Consider the following 24,960-nt stretch of genomic DNA (forward strand, 5'->3'; position numbering starts at 1 on the left):
GTGTTGGTCTACCATTCAATGCCTTGTATAATCTTGATTGAATCAAGACATATTTGACTTGTACTTGCCACAAGCCAAAATTGATTCTCCCATCAAATTTCTCCACCTCAAATTTGACAAGATTTGAAATCCTACTTCCTGATATTGGTTTGATGAATTTACTGTAAAAACGAATAGTACCTCACTAAGTCAGTTCCCAAGAAAGATTGGAAGGTCACAATGGACACACTTAAAATTTCCAATCTCCTAAACAGAACCTCTTTAGATTGTACGTATCCACACTACCACACAAAAACTCCACCCCACAAAAAGAACCTAGTGGCTTTGATACTAATTGTTGGGACTTTGGACCTCCTAAATTCACCCCCTTAGGATCTATCATTTGCAGAAATAATAAGAAAAATAGAAAAATAATAACAACATAAGAAATTTACGTGGAAACTCCAAAACATGAGAAAAACCACCAGACTCAGAAAAGAAAATTTACTATGTGAAAATTGTTATAATCATACAATTTTTCTCCCCATCACACTTACAAAGCTATGCTATTAGTAAAACTTTAACTTTACACCTTTTCTCTTTTTATAAAAGGCTAATAGAAGAATTTAAGTAAAGTTAAAAGTTATTAGATAAGTTTTCAACCGGTGTACTTAAACTAAGAGGCTAAGGCTCTTATTTATAGTCTTGGAATTTACCCTTCATTTACTTATCCACCAGTGTGGGACTAAAAATGAGCACAATTGTCAACATATTCTAGTTGCAAATAATAGTATATGATTCAGGAAACATTGCTAAACTTCATTGTGTAAACAAAAATACCATTTTTAAAAGAATGTCTAAAAAGCTTATACAATGTAACTTGGATACTTGTTAATTTGCTATTCAACCCAATACCGATCAAAGTAGCTTGGATATTCATTGATTCAAGCAAAAAATATATGAAAGCCTATGACTAGGGTGTGAATCACCAAGCCGGCTGTTTATACGAGTAATTTGACGAAAAATGAAAACAGAAACCTCCTCTAAAGATGAGAGGGATGGCTATGAAGTTAAATAAAATATGCCATAGAAACTAATAAATGTTATTTACTTAGAAAAAAGAAGAAGAAGAAACCAGCCCAAGAAATCTTTCTACCAAGGGAAGCCGTCGACGAAGTCCTGGCTGGACTGCCCAAAAGCTTTCAATTTGTCCACCGCCAGAGCCACGGGCTCCATTTCAGAACCGTTCGCGAATATTGGAGGGGCGTATAAAGGGGGAGAAATCCTAGAGTCAAACCTTCTAAAACTTGGATTTGAAAAGCGAGAGAGGGGCGAAGCGGGAGATTGGGGGCAGGGAAGTCAAAAATGTTTCGGGGGGAAGCAGAGTGCCAAAGACCGAAAAAGCTGGAAATTTATTTTGTGTGAACCGCATCGCACTATAGTTTGGGTGTGACACCTAGGTGGCACTCTATCATTAGACTATTGTTTGAGGAAAAACGGATGGTCCTGTGTAAAGTTTTTCTCATATGAGAAATGGAGCTCAGGCGTTGTGTCCGGGTCATGGCTGTTGTTGGGTGTATTTGAACTTATAGAGATTCTATTACTTACGTTCCACGCAAACCCTAACCATATCGTTCAGAATTCCAACCCTGCGATTCCCAAGAGGCTAGAAGAAGAAGTTATGAGCGGGACCGAGTTCCGGTTCTTCTTATCCTGCGACATCAATCTTCCAGTAACTTTTCGCATCGAGAGGTTGGAGGGTAATTTGCTCCCTACCAAGTCTCCTAATTCAGGTGCCTTTTTCTTCCTTTTTAATTACATCATTACTCTTCCGTTTCCTTTTACCCATAAAATTCCTTGAAGCTTCCAGTACTGTGTGCTTGGTTACAAGACAGGATTTTGAAAATATTAGAAGGAATCCTGGAATGTTCAGAGCGCGGGATTCCCAAATTAGTGGGCTCGTTGAAATTTTAGCCTTTTATGCGCTTTCCAGTTAGTGGTGTGAGATGTGAAAGTGGGTTGGCAAAAAAATCAGTCAAGAAATTGCTAAACGTGATATCTGGCAAATTCAATAGCCAGGTGTAGACATTTTATAATTGATATCAACTTGCATTTTTTTTTTTTTTATTTGCTTTACCCTTGTGGTTTGAGTTGTGCAATCGTACGCACAACGAGAGTGATACCGACCTCTTATCATTCATAGTCTCAGTCAAAGATCAGTTTAAAATGCTACAAATCAGTTTCAAAATGCTATAAATCTGTAACACCCCTTCCCCTAGGTAAAGGAATGCTGCCCAAAGGGCTTGGGGTGACAATCAGGGTTAAACTGCTATAAATCAGTGATATGAAAGAAATAAAGTTACATTTTTATACATTTTAAGCCACATCATACTCAATTCTCCTGCAGAAATTGATGCCCCAACAGAGGAGAGAAGAGCAGAGCTATATGTCGAATGCGCATTATACATTGATGGTGCTCCATTTGGCCTCCCCACGAGAACAAGGTTTTCTTTGAATTATGTTCTTGCATTCGATTTTCAGGAACAAAGAGGCTTTCAATTTTGTTGTAGGGGCTATATCAGATGGCCAGATGTGAGAAACAGAAATGCACAGGCACACACATGCATAAGGATGTTTATATTGAATGTTTTAATTTTCTTTTTTCTTTCCTCCTCTTTTGCCTCACAAAGTGGGTTTTGCTGCACTCTCTGAAAGTCGGATTTTCTGTATTATTTTTTTTTGATCTGTAAACAAGATTTTATTGATCAAAAGAATAGGCAAAAGCCCAATTATATGGGACATATACAAGAGCAATGCTTTTGCGTGCTTAGTTGGATTTTCTGTATTATAGAAACTGTTGTTTTTTTAACTTATGTTTTCTCAGTTTTAGTTATAAAATTGGTAGGTTGCAAGATCTCACAGGGCTAAAAACTTTGCTCTTGAAGGATTTAATATTTGGCTAATTCTTTGCTTATTTTTTCTTTCACATTTGAGATCATGCTATTTCACTCTTCTATCAACTGATTTTTATTGCAGCTCTCTACCACTACATATGCACGCGGGCACATACTACACACGTACACACATGTCAACTGTATCACTGTCTTATACTAATTAGGTTTTATTTTTTGTGCCAGGCTGGAATCAACTGGACCACCATATTGTTGGAATGATCTGATCACGTTGAGCACTAAATATCGAGACTTAACCGTTCACTCACAGCTTGCTATAACGGTAAGTTGGCAACCATATGCTTATGTATTTGGTACCTACAAACTATAAAGTCCAGGGCCTACCAAAATATTCGTTTCAGACTCATGTAGCCATACTGAATAATTTAGGCCAAGGCATTGTTCAGTTTAGTTGTTTAATTCTGACATACGTGCAATGCTTTGTTACATTGTTGAGCAATTAGTAGTGTGAAAATATGTTAGCTATTGATGGTCAATGCTTATACGGCTTGGTGATACATTTTTTTATAAGTAAATTGATATTAAAAGACATCACCCAAGTACACAAGAAATATACATAGAATACACCTAATAACCACTAAGCACTAGAGATGGATAAAAGCAAATTATGAAAGCTGTCCTCATCACAAACAATGACAGAAGCCTAGGAAAATAGTGTGGCAACAAAGAATCTCTTCAACTCATCTAAGAAACGAGATCACGCCATCGTCTCCACGCTGTAGGAACTATGAGATCACCCCAAGGATGCCTTCCGCATCGCAGACTAACGACAGAACCCTATTCAATAAGTGGAATGCATTAGCCGTCCATTCTAAGGTTGGGCAGTAAGGGTCGGTGAAGGGCAATTACTCATTCTTAAAACCAACATTCTTAAGACCAAAGATCCGGGCCGGAAAAATTGGGGGGGGGGGGGGGGAAGCTCTCCATTCCTGGTTCTCCTGTAACTAGATCCTCTGGAACCACAAGAATCCTTAGGCAAATTCTATATCTTGGTTATTGTATTTGTTCTTAATATGTATGCATTATTTGCTTTGATTAAATAACTCTTTTCACTCCTAAACTATAAGGTATTTTATACTTTGCATCTCTAACTATCAAAACCGACATGTTACACCCATAACTACAATTGAATGTTAAATAGCACTGTTTGTTAGGATCCTGCAGCTAAGATTGTGCCACATTACTTATTTTTGGTCATCTTAATGGTAAGATTTGGAAAAGGGTGCAATTTTCCAGCTCCTAGTAGTTTGAAGGTGTGATGTATCAATGTTGGTAGTTTATTGTTGTAACACCGCCTCCCTTATGAGGTCAGGAATGCTAACTAGGAATGAGTTGTTATAAGGCGGTATAGGTGTAAACAAGTTGAGTTTTAGTTAGTAGATAGTCAAGCTTTGTTTGTTTAATTTTATTTGAAATGAGTGAGCGTGACCTTATCTCAGAGTTTTTCTTTCACAAATAGGTTATTTGTCTTTCAAATGAGCCTGAGCTTATTTATGAGTTACTTAAATTTTGATGAATTAAGTTGTTTGTATCATCTTTTATAACTTCAAAAATTTTGATGAACCAACTATGGGTTTTCTAAAATTTTTGTTAGTTTATATATTTATATATCGATGATTATATCCATAGGAGTTAAACGACATTTATTGTATCAAAAACATGATTTTCATTTAATTATCTTTTCAAATGCTTAAGATATAGTTGTAAAGTTAAAAATTATATTGTGAAAAATGAAAAATATGAAGTATACAAGTTTGTACGAGCTAATAGGAGTCTAATCTATTTTTATTTTTTATGAGTTGTATTGTTTAATAATCAATTATAATTTGTGTTTACAAATGGCTCATTGGGTAAACAAAGTTGGAGTTGAGTTTGGTTGAGCAATTCCAAACGGCTTGTTGATTTTTTTTTAATAAAAAAAACTTATAAATTTTTTTTTTTTTTTTGGCCCTAGTTTGGGAGGGAAATTGGTTTACACCTGGTAGCTATAGGCGAAAAGTGTATTTAGGTTTAATTTTTTTATATGTTCCTAGTAGCTAAGCGTTTTTCCTCAACCTTACTGAATATGTAGGTTTGGGATGTTTCATGTGGAAAAGATGAAGGATTGATTGGTGGAGCAACAATTCTTCTATTTAATAGCAAAATGCAACTCAAAACAGGGAGGCAAAAGCTTAGGCTTTGGCCAGGAAAAGAAGCAGATGGGTCATTTCCTACAACTACTCCTGGAAAGGTTTTCTAAATACGTCATTAGCAATTAAGGATATGGCATTCTAGCTCTGTTTTTTTTTTATAAGTATAAGACATTCTAGCTCTTTGCATTTGTAGTTCTATGAAACGGTTTGATCCATTTCTCTATCCTTTGGGTTATCTTTCTACAGGTCCCACAGCATGAGCGTGGGGAGCTGGAGCGCTTGGAAAAGCTTGTGAATAAGTATGAGAGGGGACAGATTCAACCTGTTGATTGGCTTGATCGCCTCACATTTAAAGCTATGGACAGAATAAAGGATCGTGAAAGCCCAAAAAATGGAGGTTCTCACGTGTACGTGGTTGTTGATTTTTCTAGCTTTGAACATCAAGTTGTCTTTCAGGTAGTGCTGTTATGCACATTTATAAATTTCTACTGCCTGATAGTATTTACTATCTTTTGACTAAACATTAACATGGACTGATTGCAGCTTTTTGTATATTTCATAAATTTACTTTTATCAAGCGTTTGCATTTTTCTGATAGAATCACTGCAATTTTATTTCCCTTTACTCTGTTCTAGATTCTCTCTCTCTCTCTCTTTTTTTTTTTGATCAGTAAATATATTATATTAATCAAAGAAAAGGCAAAAGCCTGGTACAATGTATAGTTGCCCTAGCTAAGTAGGAGCAATGGAGATAAGAAAATCATGAAAATCTAAGCCATTGAAATCAACTAAGCAATGGAGATTCTTTCTTTTCTTTATCATTTAGATTGTAGTATTAGTGTTAGGCAGTTACAAACACAAAGCTGGAGAAGATCCTCGTAATTTCCCATATTATTACCCCCTTTTCAATTCCATGAGCACCTAAGTAGGCATTATAAACTTGTAGGCACTTTTGAACTCAATCCTTTGTAAAAATAAATACACAGGTTTTGACTGCAGTACTTTGTCAGCATGTATATAATAGCGTTTATGTCAGATTTTAGAGGCAATACAAAGGCAAAATTTATACATGGTAGCAATTATCATTTGGCTTTTACTTTTGATACGTAGTGATTTTAATTTATTGGAAATGTAGGAATCAGGAGCAAATTTCTTATTACCATCTCCTATAACTTCAACAAATGAAATTGTCAATGTCTGGGACCCAGAAGTCGGAAAGATAAATCCTTCTGAGCACAAGCAACTAAAGCTTGCTAGGAGTTTAGCTCGTGGTATTATTGACAGGGATCTTAAGCCAAGCTCTAATGAGAGAAAGTAAGCTTGAAATTTGTACTTCTAGATTCAGTTGAATCTTTTCTTTGATTAATCTGAAATTTATTGTTTATTTTTGCTTCTCCTTTTCACAATATCCTCCATAGCCATTCTATGTTTTCTCACTTGGATCATAATGGAAAATTCTTTGTCTGCTGCAATTTCAATTGATTTGATTGTTGTTGATTCTAGGAGCTATGAAGCAAATGATGAGTTTGTGTTGCAGATTTTTTTTTTTTTTCTGCTAATATTTCTGTTGTAGTAAACCTAAACCGTGAGCAAGAAGAATTGTGAATATGTTCATTAATATTTACTCTTGCAAATTTGATTGGACTAGTTTGATAATCAGCCTTGCCTTGGCCAATCATTTTTAACCTAATGATTGCCATGTTAATATTTTAGAACTTGCAAATTTTTGATTTACTATGCGTAAGTTAAACTGATTTCACTCTGGCTTTTTGACTTGAATACCTTATAGAAATGTTGAGCTTAAATTTTTATATATGCTGAAGTGCTTAATAAAGTTATCATTGCTTTGCTATTACGTTTGCCTTTTTCTACACATTCTGAATAATTTCCTATTGGGACCAATTTTGTAAGCAATGTCCAGGTCTGCTCGTTTGTGATTAGCCTGACAATTTCTATTTTTGAAAAAGTGTCTGGACAAATCTTGTTTGAAATTGGGGTTCAAACTCCCCAAGCAGCCTTAGACCTTCAAATTGTCTATCCCGAATCTGAATTTATATAGTAAGAATAATATAGTCATGAACTAATAGATCTTGAATCCACCTGCACATGACCAGAAGTCAAGCCTACTTGGAGCACATGAAATGTTTCTCCAAATATATAATTCTGAAAAAAAAAAAGTTTCTTCTCTCAAGTTTTCAAATTAGAAGGAAAAAATGTGATTAAAAAGTAATATACATTGCATTTAAAAACCCACATGTGATAAGATAGAATTCTAAAAAATCAATGGTTTAGGATATTTCTGGGGTTGTGTGTAATTAAGCACATTGCATCTGGTGAAATCCATATGATTTTGGATCTTGCTGGAGCTACATTTGGATTTTTCAATGTATTCATTTCCTGTTTTTCTAGAATATCTTTTGAGTTATTGAATTTCTTACTATTAGCTATATCTTGCAACATCATTTTGTTTGATTTATTTTTAAAGAGGTTGAGGGTATATCATTTTTCATACTCGTTATTGAAGGTCAATACAAAGAATATTGAAATACCCACCAACAAGGACTTTGAGTGGAGATGAAAGGCAGCTACTATGGAAATTCCGTTTCTCATTGATGTCTGAGAAAAGGGCTCTCACAAAGTTTCTCCGATGTGTTGAATGGAGTGATGTTCAGGTAAACTGTTTTTTTTTTTTTTTTTTGTTGGCTAAGTAAAATAACATTTTATTGATAGTAATAAGTAGGCATAGCCCAAGTACACGGTAGATATACAAACAGCATACACCTAGTTACATAATATGGAGCTAGAAAGTGATACAAGAAAGTCATTGAAACAAGCTCCATTAAGTACACAAGGATGTCCAAAGAAATAAAGTGTGGAAGAAGAAACTTCTTAGCTCATCCGGAGAACTCTCCTTATCTTCAAAATTTTGACCATTCCTTTCTATCCATAAACACCACATGATACAACGAGGAATCATCCTCCGTACATCCTCAATAATCAGTATGTGAATTGGCCCTACATCTTTGTCAACATGCAAACAAATCGACCACCCTCTTGGGCATTACCCAAGCAATTCCTGTTCTATTATATATTTCCACCCATAACGTTCTTGGCACCTTATAGTGAAGTAAGAGATGATCCACTGACTCCCCTTTCTTCTTACACATATAACACCAATCCATTACTACAAGACCTCTCTTTTGCAAATTATTCAACATCAAAATTTTCCCAAGAGATGCTGTCTAGCCAAAGAAAGCAATCTTTGGTGGCACCTTACTTTTCCGAATAGACTTCCAAGGGAACGAAGTATGATTTTGAGTCTTGACTTGACAAAACCTTTCTTTTCCAAATAGACTTCCAAACCTTTTTTTTCTCTCTTGTAGTACTCTTATTCTCCTTCATCCTAAGCAGCAGTGTGGGACCGTAGTATGGGAGCATCATGATTTTCATTCACTCTGTTTCCCACTCATGAGCCATTCGAAAAAACCTGACATTCCAATGGAAAGAACCATTGGAACAAACCAACAAGTCAGTCACCACGGCCTCTGTCACTCAAAATATGGTAAAGAGTGGGAAAAAAATGCTTAAGAGCCCTAGCACCAAACATAATGCCCAAAATAAACGCAAGAGCCTCTTCCAACTGCAAATCTGAAAAAGTTGGAGAACCTCTCCCAACCGAAATGAATATTTCTCCACAACCCCACTCCATATGTCTCCCTGACTTCATTAGAACACCAACCCCCCTAATACTCCTGTGTTTTGAATCTATAACTACTCTCCACAAACCCTTTCCTCCCTAGTGATATCTCCACAACCATTTCCCCAAAAGTGCTTTATTAAAGATCCTTAAATTACGCACCTCCAAGCCACCACAAAGTATCGGAGAGCAAACTTTATCTCAACCAATAAGGTTAAATTTGGCTTCTCCCCAATACCTTTCCAAAGAACATTACAAAAGTATTTCTCAATATGAGAGGCCACAGTTGCAGGTAACGGAAATAACAAAAGAAGGTATGTAGGGAGGTTAGATAAAGTACTTTTGATAAGATTTACTCTTACCACCCTTTGACAGATAAATTCTTTTCCAACATGTCAACCTTCTATCAACTTTTTCTAACACACCCTCCCAAATAGATTTCACCTTAAAAGCTGCCCCCAATGGGGAGACTAAGGTATTTCAATGGAAGCAAAGAAGCTTTACAGCCCAAAATATTTGCCAATCCCCGAACATTATTTACAATACCCACAGGAACCATTTCACACAATACCCACAGGAACCATTTCAGACTTCAAAAGATTCACCTTCAAGCCCAAAACAATTTCAAAACAAACTAATAGAGCCCTCAAATATTGAATATGACCGACCACAATCTTGTCAAGATAAGTGAAACAAAGGATGAATGGCCGAATGGTTGGCCTTCTGATTTCTCTCTATTATATAAACTGTACAAGGAATTCTATACATGGAAAGAGCTAAGTATATGCTACGGTTATTCCTATACAATCTGTCAAATATTAAGCTAATTACACGGAAGAGTAAATCACGTAAATAAGTATGAAACAAATATGGAAATAAATATGGACAGCAAAGCTGTCCATTGACAGCCCCCCTCAAATTGAGGCGGGTTGATCAACAAGCATCAATTTGCTACTTAGGAAGCAGTGTCGATGACGAGTAAGAGCCTTGGTGAAGATATCAGCAATTTGTAGATCAGTAGAAATGTGGGGAAGAGTGATAACACGAGCGTCGAAGGCTTCACGAATAGAGTGACAGTCAACTTCAATATGCTTGGTGCGCTCATGATAGACAGGATTGGCCGTGATCTGAATAGCACTTGTATTATCGGCATGTAAAGGAGTAGAATCAGTCTCAGAGAAGTCTAACTCAGCAAGCAATCCTCGAAGCCAAATAATCTCGGAACAAGCAAGAGACATCGCTCGGTACTCAGATTCGGTAGAGGACTTAGAAACTCTGTCTTGCTTCTTACTCTTCCAGGAGATCAATGCATCACCTAAGAACACACACCAACCAGTGATGGACCGACGTGTATCAGCACATCCAGCCCAATCAGCATCGCTATAAGCCACAAGACGGGGAGAATTTCCTGCAGGAAAGAATAAGCCACGGGCAGAAGTGCCTTGAACATAGCGTATGATCCTACGGACAACAGCCAAATGGAGATGACGAGGAGTCTGAAGAAACTGACTAACTTGCTGTACAGCAAAAGAAATATCTGGTCTAGTGATGGTGAGATAGACAAGGCTACCCACCAATTTCCGATATAAACTAGGATCAACAAGTAAGTCACCCTCCTTTTTGCGAAGCTTGATATTTAACTCCATGGGTGTATCGACAGAGGTAGCTTCCTGCAGTCCAGCTGTAGCCACCAAATCACTAGCATACTTGTGTTGATTAAGTGAAATACCCGAGGAACTACGATGCACCTCAAGACCCAAAAAATATGTGAGAGACCCAAGATCTTTCATATGAAAGGATTCTGAGAGATGAGTCTTAAGCTGGACAAGTAAAGCAGAATCAGAACTAGTGATCACAATATCATCAACATAAACCAAAAGGACAACAATACCCATGTCCGATTTCCGAAGAAATAATGAAGTGTCATACTTGCTCTGCTTGAAGGAAAATTCTAATAAAGTGGTTCGAAATTTATCAAACCAGGCCCTCGGAGCTTGTTTGAGACCATAAAGAGAGCGACGAAGTTTACACACATTGGAGGTCGGAGAGGGAAACAATCCCGGAGGTGGCTTCATATAAATACACTCTTTAAGATCCCCATGAAGAAAAGCATTCTTAACATCCATCTGATGTAGTGGCCAATCATTGGAAGCAGCAAGAGCTAGAATCGTACGAACAGTAGTCATCTTAGCCACAGGAGCAAATGTCTCCTCATAATTGACACCATATTCCTGATTATTCCCAAGAGCAACAAGCCGAGCTTTATAACGATCCAAACTCCCATTAGAGCGAACCTTGACTGAGTAAACCCATTTGCAACCCAGAGGAACTATAGTGGAAGGACAAGGCTCAATGTCCCAGGTGTGATTGGCCTCTAGAGCGGCAATTTCTTCCTGCATAGCTTGTCGCCAACAGTCATGCTTGACAGCATGTGAGTAGCATGTAGGAATATCAAAATTGGACAATGCAGCAGTCAGAGCTGAAACAGAATTGCCAGAAGAAAACCCATACCTATCCGAGGGTACAGACACTCGAGAAGAGCGACGTACCAAAGGCTCTGGAGGTGCAGCAACTGACTGATGCTGGTGTATGTTAGGATCAGATATCGAATTAGCCACCGGAAGAGACTGTGAGCAGGAGCGTCTCGTATACACCATACCTGGTTTAAAGCGAGAACTGACATGATGAAGATCTGAGAGCTGCTGCTCAAAGGAGGGAAGGACCACAGTAGAAGAAGAGGGCACAGATGACACAGGAAAGAAATGTTGATTTTCAAAGAAAATAACATTTCGAGAAATGCGTGTACGATGTAAAGTAGGATCATAGCAAACAAATCCCTTTTGACACACATTATATCCCAAGAATGCACACCGAACAGATTGAGCAGATAATTTATGTCGCTCATGAGAAGGTAAATGGACAAAACATACACAATCAAAGATACGGAGATTATCATAACTAGGTTGCTGAGCAAACAAGCGGAAATAGGGAGACTCCATTTGTAATACTTGGGAAGGTAAACGATTAATCAAATGAGTAGCAGTTTTGAGAGCCTCAACCCAGAACATGGATGGAACAGAAGATTCTAACAAAAGAGTACGTACCACATCAAGAAGATGACGATTTTTGCGTTCGGCTACTCCATTTTGTTGGGGAGTAGCGGGACATGAACGTTGGTGAATAATACCTTTAGAAGCCAAAAATGCCTGAAACTCAGACAAATATTCACCACCAGAATCTGTACGTAAAGTCTTAATAGTCGCAGAAATTTGATTGTCAACATACGCTAAAAAATCAGTGAAAGTACGAAAAACCTCAGATTTAGAACGAAGAAAATAAACCCAAGTGAATCTGCTATAATCATCAATGAAAGTCACATAGTATTTGAATTTGTCATGTGAACTAACTGGGGAAGGTCCCCAAACATCACTATGAATAAGCTCAAAGCAGCTAGAAGCTCTACTGGCATGCAAAGGAAATGGAAGAATTTTGCTTTTGCCAAGTTTACAAGAATCACACTGAAAAGATAAAGAAGAACATTTTTTATTATCAAGGAAACCAGAGTTCAATACATGAGATAGGATCTGAGTATTGGGATGGCCTAAACGACGATGCCACACCATACTTAGATCAGGAACATTATTACAAGCAAAAGACTTAATAGAAGAAACTGGAGAAAATGACGGAACAGGTAAAAATAGTGGAAACAAGCGCCCCACTTTAGGTCCCTTCGCGATCGGCTCCCCCGTTACCTGGTCCTGCACAACACAACCATCACCAGAAAAATTAACAGCACAATTGTTATCAACTAATTGACCAACAGAAATAAGATTCGTGGAAAGCTGAGGGGCAAGAAACACATTAGTAAACGTAAATGAGGCATCTCCGACAGCAGCTATGGGTAGAGAACTGCCATTGGCAGTCTGAATAGCAGAGTGACCAGCATAGGGCCGAACATGACACAAAGATGTGGGAGTATTCGTCATGTGATTAGAAGCTCCCGAGTCTACATACCAAAGTGTAGTAGAATTGTTACCTTGAAAACCCATCGCAGATAAAGCGGAAATGAGCATCTGTTGCACCATTTCAGGGGTGCAGTAAGTGGCGGCAGAGGGTGCAAGATCAGAAGAAGCACCTGAAGAAGAGTCGTGAGCTACGGAAGTTGCTGCAGAAGGAACAGTAACAGAAGTCTGAAAAGCTTGGGCCTGACGATTCTGAGGACGAATACGGCATTCTTTGATAATGTGACCCTTTTTCTTGCAATAAGAACAATACTTTTTAGGACAATTGGCAGCAATATGCCCATATTCCTTGCAGCAGAAACACTGCAGATTTTTAGAAGTCATAGAGGATCCTCGTCCTTGGGCAGCATAAGCCACAGTGGTCGTCCCGGAACTGCCATGAGAGTGCTCCAGAAGAACTTGAGTACTAAGACGTTGTTCTTCGCGAAGTAACTCACCAAAACAAACATCAAGAGAAGGAACAGGAGATCTATTTAGTAGAGAGGAGCGAACAGATTCATATTCCGGGCGCAGTTTCATAAGAAACTGATCACGCCGGCTAGTCTCATGAAGCTTCTGAATAGTCGAAAGAGCGGCAACAGGAACACCCGCTATAACCAAATCGGTATATTCCATGCCAAAGAGTCAAAAAAGCCGAGTAGTAGTCTTGGATGGAAAGACTACCATGTTGAAACATGGCAATCGCATGTTCCAACTGAAAGCGACGAGCATCATTATCTTGATGATAAACCGTCTTCAAGTAATTCCACATGGATTGAGCGGAGCGATGTGCCCGCAAGTTGGTAACAATATGTGGCTCCACCGAACCAAGAAGCCAAGACATAATCCGAGCGTCAAGAACAGCCCATGAAGGAATAGTCTTGGGTTTGTCAGAAGTGGATGGTTCGTCGACATCGGTACCGTCAATATGACCCCAAAGATCTTTTCCCTTTAGAAAAAGTTCAAACTGAAAAGCCCAAGTAGAGTAATTTTTGCCAGTAAACTTGACACATACAGGTGCAGAGTCCATTGCAAACAAAAAAATGGAACTCGAGACAGCAAAATGGCAGAAAATAAATCGAAATAAAAGGAGGGAATAAACTGGTACCGAAAAAAAAAATCACAAAAGCCGAGAAAAAAAATGCCACGAGTGTTCTGCGAGGGCCACGAAGATACAGACTTCCAAAAAATCAAACCAAACAGAGGTGCCAAAAAAAATACCAGAAACTTGCGCCGAAAACCAGGAAGAAGCAGAAGAGTGCACGGAAACAAGAACCGAACCCAAGAGATGCAGCAGAAGGTGCCGAAACCAAGCACAGAACTAGCAAACAGCAAGGCCAAAATCCCCAAGACTGAAACAGACCCAGCCGAGAAACACCAAACCAGAGACAGAAGGTGCCGAAAACACCAAATGGAACAGACCCAGCCGAGAAACACCAAACCAGAGACAGAAAGTGCCGAAAACTCCAAATAAAACAGACCTAGCCGAGAAACACCAAACCAGAAAGCAGAGAGAGAAAAAAAAGACTGGGACGTCGGGGCACCAAAAATACCAAAACACGAGAGAAGCCGAGACCAAGAAAAAAAATTCCGAGAGAGACAAGAACCTTAGGCTCTTGATACCATGTCAAGATAAGTGAAACAAAGGATGAATGGCCGAATGGTTGGCCTTCTGATTTCTCTCTATTATATAAACTGTACAAGGAATTCTATACATGGAAAGAGCTAAGTATATGCTACGGTTATTCCTATACAATCTGTCAAATATTAAGCTAATTACACGGAAGAGTAAATCACGTAAATAAGTATGAAACAAATATGGAAATAAATATGGACAGCAAAGCTGTCCATTGACAAATCTGGCTCACAAAAAAGTAAAGTATCATCAACAAAGAGAAGGTGAGAAATATTAACACCTCCAACTGAAAAACCAGAAAGAAAACTTCCACTAACAGCTGCTCCCAACATATGAATAATGAGTGCATCCATAACATTGACAAACAAAAAAGGGGAGAGGGGGTCCCCTTGTCTTAATCCCCTAGGGCTGTTTAAAAATCCCTCCGGTTCACCATTCACCAAAACCGAAAAACGGATAGTAGGAGTACAATGCCTAATCCATGAAATCCATCTTTCCCCAAAGCCACATCTTCCAAGTAAATAACACAAAAAATCCCAGTTAAGATGATCATATGCCCTCTCTATATCTAGTTTGCAAAGGATCCCAGGTATTCCTGCATTGATTCTACTATCCCATTAGCAAAAAAAACCGAATCCAAAATTTGTCTTCCCTTCACAAAAGTATTTTGGGGTTTTGATATAATGGCACTCATAACGACGCTCATGCGGTTGGCGAGGACCTTTGAGAGTATCTTGTACATCCCATTAATGAGACAAATGGGTCAAAAATCCTTTACTGCCACTGCCCCAATTCTCTTAGGGATAAGGGCAATTAAAGTTGCATTAAGACTTTTTTTGAATTTTCCAAATGACTAAAGTTTGTGAAAAACCTTCATAATATCCTCGCCAATCACATCCCACCAATCACGGTAGAAAGCCATAGAGAACCCATATGAACTCAGGACTTTATCCTTAGCCATCCCACGAATCACCTGAAAATCCTCATCTGCCTCAAAAGGTCTCTCAAACCAAATACAGCTTGAATGATTGATAGTCTCGAAGTGAAGGCCATCTAGTTTGGTTCTTCAAGGGAATTTCCTATAAGAAGATCTGGATAGAAGTAGACAATATGACTCTTAATAGCATCATGATTTGAGCAAACCTGTCCATCGACCTGAAGCATCTCAATCGCATTATTCCTACGATGAGAATTAGCCACCTGATGGAAGAATTTAGTGCATCAGTCCCCCCTCTTTCAACCAAAGAGCTCTCGATTTCTTTCCCAAGATTTCTTCCATTAAAAGCACATTTTCAATCTCTGAAGTGATAGCTAATTTCCTGCAAGATTCCTAAGACAGAGAAGCGCTCATCTCCCTACCCTCCAAAACCTGTAAATCCTCAAAAAGGGATCGTTTTTTAGTATCAACATGTCCAAAGAAATCTGCATTCCACATCTTCAAATCCCTCTTCAATGCTCTGAGTTTCCGAGCCAAAATAAAGCTTAGTGAGCCCTCTAAGAGACACGAAGACCACCACAGCCTTATTTTCTCCACAAAGCCGTTAACTTTCAGCCACTTACTTTCAAACTTGAAATATCTATTACCCTCGTGAATGCCCCCACAATCAAGTACGGAAATGTTTCAAATATGTTATCTTGGGGATCACATGGGTTGAAAACAGGAGCCACAGAATATCACTGGATACAAATTCAAACTAAGATTATGCACTGGGTACTCAGCTGTTAGATGAAGCTTTACAAGATTCTCATGCTGATGCTGATGTCTCTGCAGGAAGCAAAACAGGCATTGGAATTGATGGGTAGGTGGGAAATGATTGATGTTTGTGATGCACTGGAGCTTCTTTCTCCTGTTTTTGAAAGTGAAGAGGTAAGGTGCCTGTGAAAGATGTGGTCTTTACTTAATAAATTTGTCAATTAGTTGTTGAAAAAAGTATACAGCTCTCCAACTCTCTCTATGAATGGCTATGAACACTTGCATGCATGTACATTTAGTTATTAATTTCATTTGACCACTTCATCTCATAGTTTAAAGGGCTCAGTTTTGATTGATGTTACCCTGTTTGCCATGTTACTGACAGTCTAGTATTGAATACTACACCGATCACAGTTTTTTGACGTACTAACATATTTTCTTTGATATTCCACCTTAAGACCAGTTGTTGTGAGTTATTCCTTGAAAGCAAAAATCTGTGCCTTATAATTGGCGCATGTTGAACTAAGGAGATTATTGTGAAAGCTCATTTGAATGTACTTGCTTGACATCCATATAACAGCTGAAACAAAGATCAAGATGAGGTCTTCATTCCATTTTAGCGATGCATTTTCCAATTGCACTCATGTTTTTCCTAATTGTAATCCGTCTTCACAGGTACGTGCATATGCCGTTAGCGTTCTTGAAAGGGCTGATGATGAAGAACTCCAGTGTTATTTACTTCAACTTGTTCAGGCTCTTCGATTTGAGCGTTCTGATAAATCTCGCCTCTCTCATTTCCTTGTGCAACGTGGTATGTGCCCTTTGTATATTTTGCATATGGGAGCGTGGGTGTGTGAATGCATGTTCAAGTGCTACACATTGCTGTTAAATTGTTTGTAGTACCTGAAGTTCCCCATGAACTTTGACAGCATTGCGCAATAGCGAGTTTGCTAGCTTTCTTCGCTGGTATGTTGCTGTGGAACTTTATGAACCTACGTATGCTAAACGTTTCTACAGTACCTATGAGATTCTGGAAGAGAATATGATGAAGGTTTGAGTTATCACATCAGTAGTTCAGTATTTTTTTTTTTTTCTCTAGATGATAAAGTTCTTTTAAATCTTTATATCTGCATTCAGAACTTAGCTTGTAACATTTTGAAACATGCAAATATCTTGTATATGTCCTGTTTGCTTGGGCTATACCTACTTTTTTTGTTAAGAAAATTATACTTTACTGATAAAAAAGAAGAAAGATTGAAGTTGAAAATATTTTTTTAAGAGTGTTCATTGTCATTTATGATTGTTCTGCATGGAACATTTTCCCTATCACAAGTAGCTGAGCTATTAAAGTGGTGTTACCCGATGATTTTTTTTTTTTGTCCTTTTTTGATTAAGTTGTAATACCCTATGCATTTCTGTCACATCAAGCTTGATGGTATGAAGTGAGTGTTTACTTGTTGAGATTGTTTAAGTTTGTTTTTGTTTGCAGTGTATAATTTTATCCACTTTATAACAGTTGGCAGGCAGTGTAAATGGAGATGAAGATGGATTTAAATTGTGGCAAAGTTTGGTGCGTCAGACAGAATTGACTGCCCAATTGTGTTCAATTATGAGAGATGTAAGAAATGTACGTGGTAATACACAGAAGAAGATTGAAAAGCTTAGACAGCTGCTTTCTGGTCTTCTTAGTGAGCTTACCTATTTTGAAGAGGTATATCTTTGATTGAAGTATCCTTTACCTGTTGTTCAAGTCATCTGTTAAACCTATTGAGGCTTAATTAGTTTTGTCAAGGGTAGTGAGGTTAACCAAGGTGCCACTTAAGCCTTGAAGAGAAGCACATTTAGTGAGGATTGCTTTTTGTGCTTAGTTACTTGCATAAGTTCTAGGCACTTGAGCATGTGCCTCTTTAAAGTTCCAATACTTCAAATATGGACCGTAGTGAGATGGATTTTAAACTTGAGTCATGGGATAATTTTGTCGGGCGTAACCAGAAATCAAGGAAAGTGGGTTGTTTGCTGTGTCATATCAAGTCAGAAAAGGGCCTAAATGCTAAAACAATGAAGGACAAAAGCAGATCCACATATTTTAGAAATCAGCTTTATCCAGTAGTCACAGGGTCATGTGATAATAATATTCAAGTGCAGTTTTTTTCACATAAGTAATATTCCTAGCAGTGTATTTTGCATGGTTTTAGTTTATTATATGTATACTAACTATGCTTAGAATTGGGAGCCTTCACTCAGGTAAGCTCTTTTTTGGTGCCTCACGCCTTGGGCAATGCAGGACTTGGGGCCTTGATGTCACCTTTCTTCATTGGCAACATTAGTCTTAGTCAGCATGTTTCTGTTTTATCTAGTCAATTATTCCCAGCTCCAAAACTTTTATCAGTTCTAACATTAAATGTGTTGGCCTGTTGCGTTTTGCAGCCAATACGATCACCACTGGCTCCAAATGTCCTCATTACTGGTATTGTGCCATCTGAATCATCAATATTCAAAAGTGCATTGCATCCCTTGCGCCTGACTTTCCGAACAGCAAATGGTGGAAGTTGCAAAATCATATTTAAAAAGGGAGATGATCTTCGGCAAGACCAATTGGTAGCTATTAAACATACTCTCTCTCTCTCTCTCTCTCTCTTACTAGGTAAGATAAAATTTTATTAAAAAAACAATATCGAAGTACAAGGTGAATATCAGGAGATACAGAAAATTGAAAAGATGAAGAAAGTTTTGGAAGCTAGAAAAGGAAAATGAACTATGAGCAGCCATCCATTGACTTGGGTTAATGGATATCTGGTTCCTATAGGTTGTTCAAATGGTATCACTCATGGATCGGTTGCTTAAATTGGAAAATCTCGACCTGCAATTAACTCCATATAATGTGCTAGCAACTGGGCAAGACGAAGGCATGATGGAATTCATACCATCACGTTCTTTAGCACAGGTATTATTACCTTTGGAGATGCTTCATTGATATGAGAAGTACACTGCATGGTTCAATTAATGCTCATCGTTCCTTTTTTATAAGTTTAAAAAAATTTGCTATCTATGCAAAACAGCTTCCAGAAAGACATGAGAATTTTTGTTATAGATTTTTGGTTCCATTTAATTATTTATTGTTACTTTATCTGGGCAAGTGATGCAATTTCTTACAAAACCTGCTGACACTTAACAGAGAATCGACACCATTATTTGTTTAAAAGTCGCTTCATTGCTACTAAACATGCAAACTTCTACTAATTTTGTAACCATGTTCACTATTTAGAGGCAGGATCCAGGGCATATAGACGACTAGATTTACATGCTGTAAGTCCTGATACATGATGATCAACCCTGACATTCTTCAGCTTCTGATTAAAAACTATTAGAATATATGATTTAATCATACATACATACCTATACATACAGGTATATATTGGATAATATTTAATGCATATCTTGGTTTTTGTTTAACAAACATAAACAGGCAAATGCTTTAGAATATCTATTTTTATGGAGGAATCTTGAATGCAATCTTGAATAACTTATTAGTGTTGATTATACATTAAAAAAACATATTGGTGCTGTGATTCATTTGAAAGATGGAGTGGCAGCTCTTGTGCCTAAGTGTTATGACAAGACCAGTCCTATATGTACTTAAAGATTATGAAAGTGGCTATGCTTTTGGTGGGCTGGGCAATGGATTTCTTGGCATGGTTTGACCCAAACAGATGCGCATGTTTTATAAACTGCCAATCATTTAGATGATATTATTACTTCATATATATCTCCTAATGGTTATCTTTGGAAAGGCGTTGTAACTTTAGAACCTTAATCACAAGCATGGCACTAGTTGATTAGTAGTTACACTACACAGGTCCTATTTTAGATACACCCTTGTTTAGTTTTTTGCAATTGGATCTGGAGGTCATAGATTGCCTGAATCTATACCTTTGTATGATAGAAAGTTCTGTTCACTGGGTTCATATTATGCATTCCTTCTACATCCAGATTCTCTCAGAGCATCGTAGCATTATAAGCTACCTCCAGAAATTTCATCCAGATGAGCATGGGCCTTTTGGCATTACAGCCACCTGCCTCGAAACATTTATAAAAAGCTGTGCTGGCTACTCCGTTATCACTTATATTTTGGGCATTGGAGACAGGTGAGACTTTAAGGGTTGTGTTCAAATCTTGGTACTTGATTTAGGTATAAACTTCAGTGATTTTACTTTTTCCCCATATTACATCCCTCCACCCATTTTCCTTCTCTCTTATAAAGAGGGAAAATGATAGGGTGAAAAATTTTACATCCATTAGAAATATAGAACTATTTTTGTCTCAAATCTTCTTGTTTTGTTGCAACACTTAATTATCAGCAGTACTGATGCAGTTAATATCAATTATAGAATATACAAGGTCATTGGACATATTTTATGCGGCAACATTTGAATTCCGTTTGGAGTTTTTTTCTGTTGCATATTTAATGCTATTAGCTCCTTTATGCATAGACTACGTTATTGGTTGTCTGTTCTGTGAAATGACGTGGATATTTCACCAGGATAACATGCTGATTGATCCACTTCTTGGAACAGTTCTGAATATAAAAATTCGAAGTTCATTTGTTAATTCAGTGTCTTTTGTCCCTAGGCACCTCGACAACCTTCTCCTCAGAGATGATGGGCGTCTTTTCCATGTGGATTTTGGATTCATTCTTGGGCGAGATCCAAAGCCGTTTCCACCACCAATGAAGCTCTGCAAAGAAATGGTTGAGGCTATGGGTGGAGCTGAAAGGTAAATAGTTGAAACTCTTTGGTGCCTTTTTTCCTCTTTGCTAGATGAAGTTCCACGTGGATTTGTGACATCAGAGGCCCAGTCTGGCGCTGCAAAAGCAGTATACAAGAAATTAAGTCGTTCATTTCTTTTTCCTCCTGCAGTCAATATTATACAAGGTTCAAGTCATATTGTTGTGAGGCCTACAATATCCTCAGGAAATCTAGTAACCTTATTTTAAATCTCTTTCATCTAATGGCGGGTTCCAATATTCCTGACATAGCCTCTGATCCTGAAAAAGGCATTCTTAAGGTGAGTTGTGTGGCATGTATTTCGTTCTAGTACATAGGTGTTTGTGTTTCTTGTTTTAACTCGAACTCTATCGATGCCATACAGCTTCAGGAGAAGTTCCGCTTAGACTTGGATGATGAAGCGTGCATACACTTTTTCCAGGATCTTATCAACGAGAGTGTTAGTGCACTGTTTCCTCAAATGGTTGAGACCATTCATCGGTGGGCTCAATACTGGCGCTGATCTGAGCAAGAAATTGGATTGTATAGACACCTTTGTAAATAGCCAGGTGATTTCTACCATATTTTTGTTTTAGTTTGCAGTTTCTGCACATTCTTTGAAATAGGTAGGGCAGAGAATCGGATGGTCCGGAGCGGATAAACCGACCGGACCGGTACTGTTTGGACCAGACTGGACCGGACCGAATTGGAACCGGTCCGGTCCGGTTCAATTTCTAAGGGACCGAAAGGGTTCGGTCCGGTCCCGGTCCGGGGGTTCTTCACCCCGGACCGAACCGAATAGAAAATTAAAAAAAAAAAAAAATATTTATATATATTATTTATATAATAGTTGTATATAATTATATATGGTATAAAAAAATATTAATAGTAGACTATAGTTATAGTTATACTAATATAGTTATACTAAATCATTATAACTAATACTTCAACAATAGCTATAGTAACCTATACTAATAGTCTACTATTAATACTAATATACTATTATATAATTTATATAGTTATACTAATCATAATAAGTTAATAACTAAATCACTAGAAATATAACTATATATATTTAGTATGAATGTATTATTATATTATTTAATATATAACTATAATATATAGTACTAGTATATATTAATATATTATAAGAATTATAGTATAAATATAATATATAAATTATAATATACTAAATTACCATAACAGTATAACTAATACTAATATATAGTTATACTAATAGTCTACTATTATATAGTTATACTAATCACTATAATTAAAACTAATATATAGCTATACAATATACTTATATAGTTGTACTAATACTATTAGTCTATTATATAGTCTAAGACTCAACTCTAAATTTCTAATATATGCTATATAGTTATAACTAATACTAATATTTATATTAATACTAATAATGTAGAATATAGTTATACTAACCAACTGATTCAACATAACTAATATTACTAATATAATATAGCCAAATTGAATTACTAATAGTCTAATACTTTTTTTTGATAGATAGTAATAGTCTAATACTAATACAATTATATAGTTATACCAATCATAAATTCATAATAACTAAATCATTATAAGTCTATAAGTATATATATTTAGTATCAATGTATTACTATAGTCTTTAATGTATAACTATTAACTATAATATATAGTACTAGTATAACTGATCAAAAAAATATATATAGTATTAGTATATATATTAATGTATTAACATATTATAAAAGTTATAGTATAAATTATAATATATCATATATTTGTAAATTTATAATAGTATTAGTATAGTTAGCTTAATATGTAATATGTTAGTATTAAATCACTATAACTACATAGAGTATTAGTAATAAGAGTATTACTATTATTTAATATAGTATTACATATAGTATTACTATCATTACATATAGTTATTAGTTATAGTATCAGTACTAGTATAGTTATTAGTACTAATAGACTAATAGTATTAGTTATTAGTATTACATATAGTTACATATATAGTTATCACTATTACTATTATTACATATAGTTATTAGTTATAGTATTATTACTAATAGACTAATAGTATTAGCGTATTACTAATATATATATATATAATAGTATACTATATGTATATATATTAAATATATCACAATATAATTATATAAGTATTAAACAAAATGTCATTAGAAGTCAACCGTGTACCGAATGGACCGACCGGACCGAATAGGACTGGACCGAACCGGTCTTGAGGGAGTTCGGTCCGGTCCAGGGTGGGAAAACCCTAGAGCGAATAGGTCCGGTCCAGTCCACAAAACCTCTCCGGGCCGGACCAAACTCACTCCTAGAAATAGGTTAACTGGAAATGAACCTGATTTTCTGGAAAATTTTCTGAGTTGGATTTAATTTGCATATTTTGCTGAAAGTACAAGTGTAAGCTGAGTTGAACTGATAACCGAATGAATTGTCACCTTTTTATATTACTAATTTTTGTTAGGGTATTGCATTGACTGGTTGGATTCAACAGCTCTTCAGCCGGTACTCTGTTTAGATTCTGATAGACATACTTGGAGAGAAATTAGGATGGCAACTGTCTTCAGTAGCTCTATGGAGCATTATGATAGTCATTTGTGTTTCCTGTTTGGTGATTGATGCTTTTTTTGGATGAACCATGATTGTCATGTTCATTGGTATAAGAACCAATTCAAGGCTGTTTGACATCTTATTATTGTATCACCATCTACCAAGTTGTATCTGTATATCCTCCTGAATCTGCAGCATGAGTATATTTAGGTTCTTCCAAATGCCCTTCAGTTTCCCTCTTGTACCATATTTTCACCATTTCTTTGGTCCTATGTGGATTTTCAAGCAGTTGACTTAACATGTCCGGCAACTTTTTTATGGTCCCTTAACCTCCAATCAGGAAGAAAAGGTTTGTTATTATGGGACCGACAGAAACCTTTGCTTTAAATCTAATTTTTTATTGTTTGCTGCTGTTCTGATGTTTTCAATTTTAAGGCAAATTCTATTGTATCTTCTCAATTCACTACTCTTTTTGCAAAATGACCGTAAAAAACTACTAAAGTTCTCACTTTACTCTCCAACTTAGAATTTAGCATGCAATTTGTTTTCTTCTTTAAGATCTAACTATTAAAATTGGGTCAGATCTTAAAGTGGAGGTACATTATAGAAAAAGTGGTAGTTTGGGGTGAAGTGATTACTTTAATATCGTGATGTTATTGCGAAAAGAGTGGTATGTTAGGAGGGTAAAATGTGATTTTCCCTAAACATTAACGCCCTTGGTGATAAAAATTTGACTTTCTGACCCTGCTTCTTATAAAATTGCAGATTGGTGGCAACGATCTCAAGAATGGTAGGGAGCTTTCGAAGCAGCAAACAAGCGTGTCATCATGGATGGAGAAAAAGGGGAAAAAAAGAAAAAAGAAATAGCAAACAGAGATGATGCAATGAGGTCTCTATGAATATATGTGCTTTTTTTTTTTATTCTTTTCTTTTCTTTTCTTTTCTTTTTTATATGATTTAGGTTTGGATTAAATGTGCATTATATAACTTTATTGCAATGTATGGGGACATAGTAATGCTCTTGCAACTATATATGTATAATATATATCTTCTATATATAAAAAGTGTGTATGAAACGGAAAATCTTGTTTTAACGGTTTTTCTTGTTTTTTCGTTAAAGTTAACACCGTTTGTTTAAATACGTGTGAATGTAATCGACATATAGAATGAAGACAAATGTTGAGAGAGATAACATTCAATGTTGTTATATGATTTATTAATCACAATAATTACAATACTTAATAGTTTATATAATAATAAGTAATTAAAGATTAGTTATTATATTTTTCTCTTTCTCCTTAACATATGCACGTGTATTAGGTGCATAAAACGTGAATTCTTAAGTATAATATATGTGTATTATACGTTTCATTAAATCAGATTATTGAGTATTCTAAATTTAAAAATCTCATATAATATATAATACAAGTGTGTTTAATCAAAGTGTTTTTTTTTCCCATGGTAGTAGGACGTAGCTTCCACTAAGTCATATTCCACACGTGGGCTTGCTATGATGG

At 36.5% G+C, this 24,960-nt stretch overlaps 2 protein-coding genes across 2 annotated transcripts; one reads left to right on the forward strand and one right to left on the reverse strand.

Moving 5' to 3' along the window:
- The first annotated feature begins 1,365 nt into the window (after nucleotides 1-1,365).
- Nucleotides 1,366-24,537, forward strand: LOC122313246 (phosphatidylinositol 3-kinase, root isoform). The gene is made up of 18 exons (XM_043128074.1): nucleotides 1,366-1,772; nucleotides 2,387-2,483; nucleotides 3,117-3,213; nucleotides 5,023-5,181; nucleotides 5,330-5,539; nucleotides 6,218-6,396; nucleotides 7,607-7,754; nucleotides 16,188-16,283; nucleotides 16,785-16,920; nucleotides 17,039-17,160; nucleotides 17,626-17,820; nucleotides 18,537-18,707; nucleotides 18,916-19,053; nucleotides 20,100-20,254; nucleotides 20,739-20,882; nucleotides 21,026-21,173; nucleotides 21,258-21,441; nucleotides 24,209-24,537. Exons 1-17 carry the CDS (start codon nucleotides 1,661-1,663, stop codon nucleotides 21,393-21,395), a joined length of 2,445 nt encoding a protein of 814 aa, XP_042984008.1. The 5' UTR covers nucleotides 1,366-1,660; the 3' UTR covers nucleotides 21,396-21,441; nucleotides 24,209-24,537.
- LOC122313247 lies at nucleotides 12,307-14,636 on the reverse strand. Its single transcript, XM_043128075.1, has 2 exons — nucleotides 12,816-14,636; nucleotides 12,307-12,537 (listed from the first exon to the last, which is right to left on the reverse strand). Exons 1-2 carry the CDS (start codon nucleotides 13,414-13,416, stop codon nucleotides 12,500-12,502), a joined length of 639 nt encoding a protein of 212 aa, XP_042984009.1. The 5' UTR covers nucleotides 13,417-14,636; the 3' UTR covers nucleotides 12,307-12,499.
- Nucleotides 24,538-24,960: the final 423 nt, after the last annotated feature.

Source organism: Carya illinoinensis, chromosome 6 (assembly GCF_018687715.1).
Source record: "Carya illinoinensis cultivar Pawnee chromosome 6, C.illinoinensisPawnee_v1, whole genome shotgun sequence".
NCBI lineage: Eukaryota > Viridiplantae > Streptophyta > Magnoliopsida > Fagales > Juglandaceae > Carya > Carya illinoinensis.

Coding starts and splice junctions, on each gene's coding strand:
- LOC122313246 (XM_043128074.1), top strand. CDS start 1,661: ATGAGCGGGACCGAGTTCCGGTTCTTCTTATCCTGCGACATCAATCTT. Junction 1,773..2,386: donor TACCAAGTCTCCTAATTCAG/GTGCCTTTTTCT, acceptor ATTCTCCTGCAG/AAATTGATGCCCCAACAGAG. Junction 21,174..21,257: donor CTGAAAAAGGCATTCTTAAG/GTGAGTTGTGTG, acceptor GATGCCATACAG/CTTCAGGAGAAGTTCCGCTT.
- LOC122313247 (XM_043128075.1), bottom strand. CDS start 13,416: ATGGAATATACCGATTTGGTTATAGCGGGTGTTCCTGTTGCCGCTCTT. Junction 12,538..12,815: donor ATCTGCGATGGGTTTTCAAG/GTAACAATTCTA, acceptor TGTGTTGTGCAG/GACCAGGTAACGGGGGAGCC.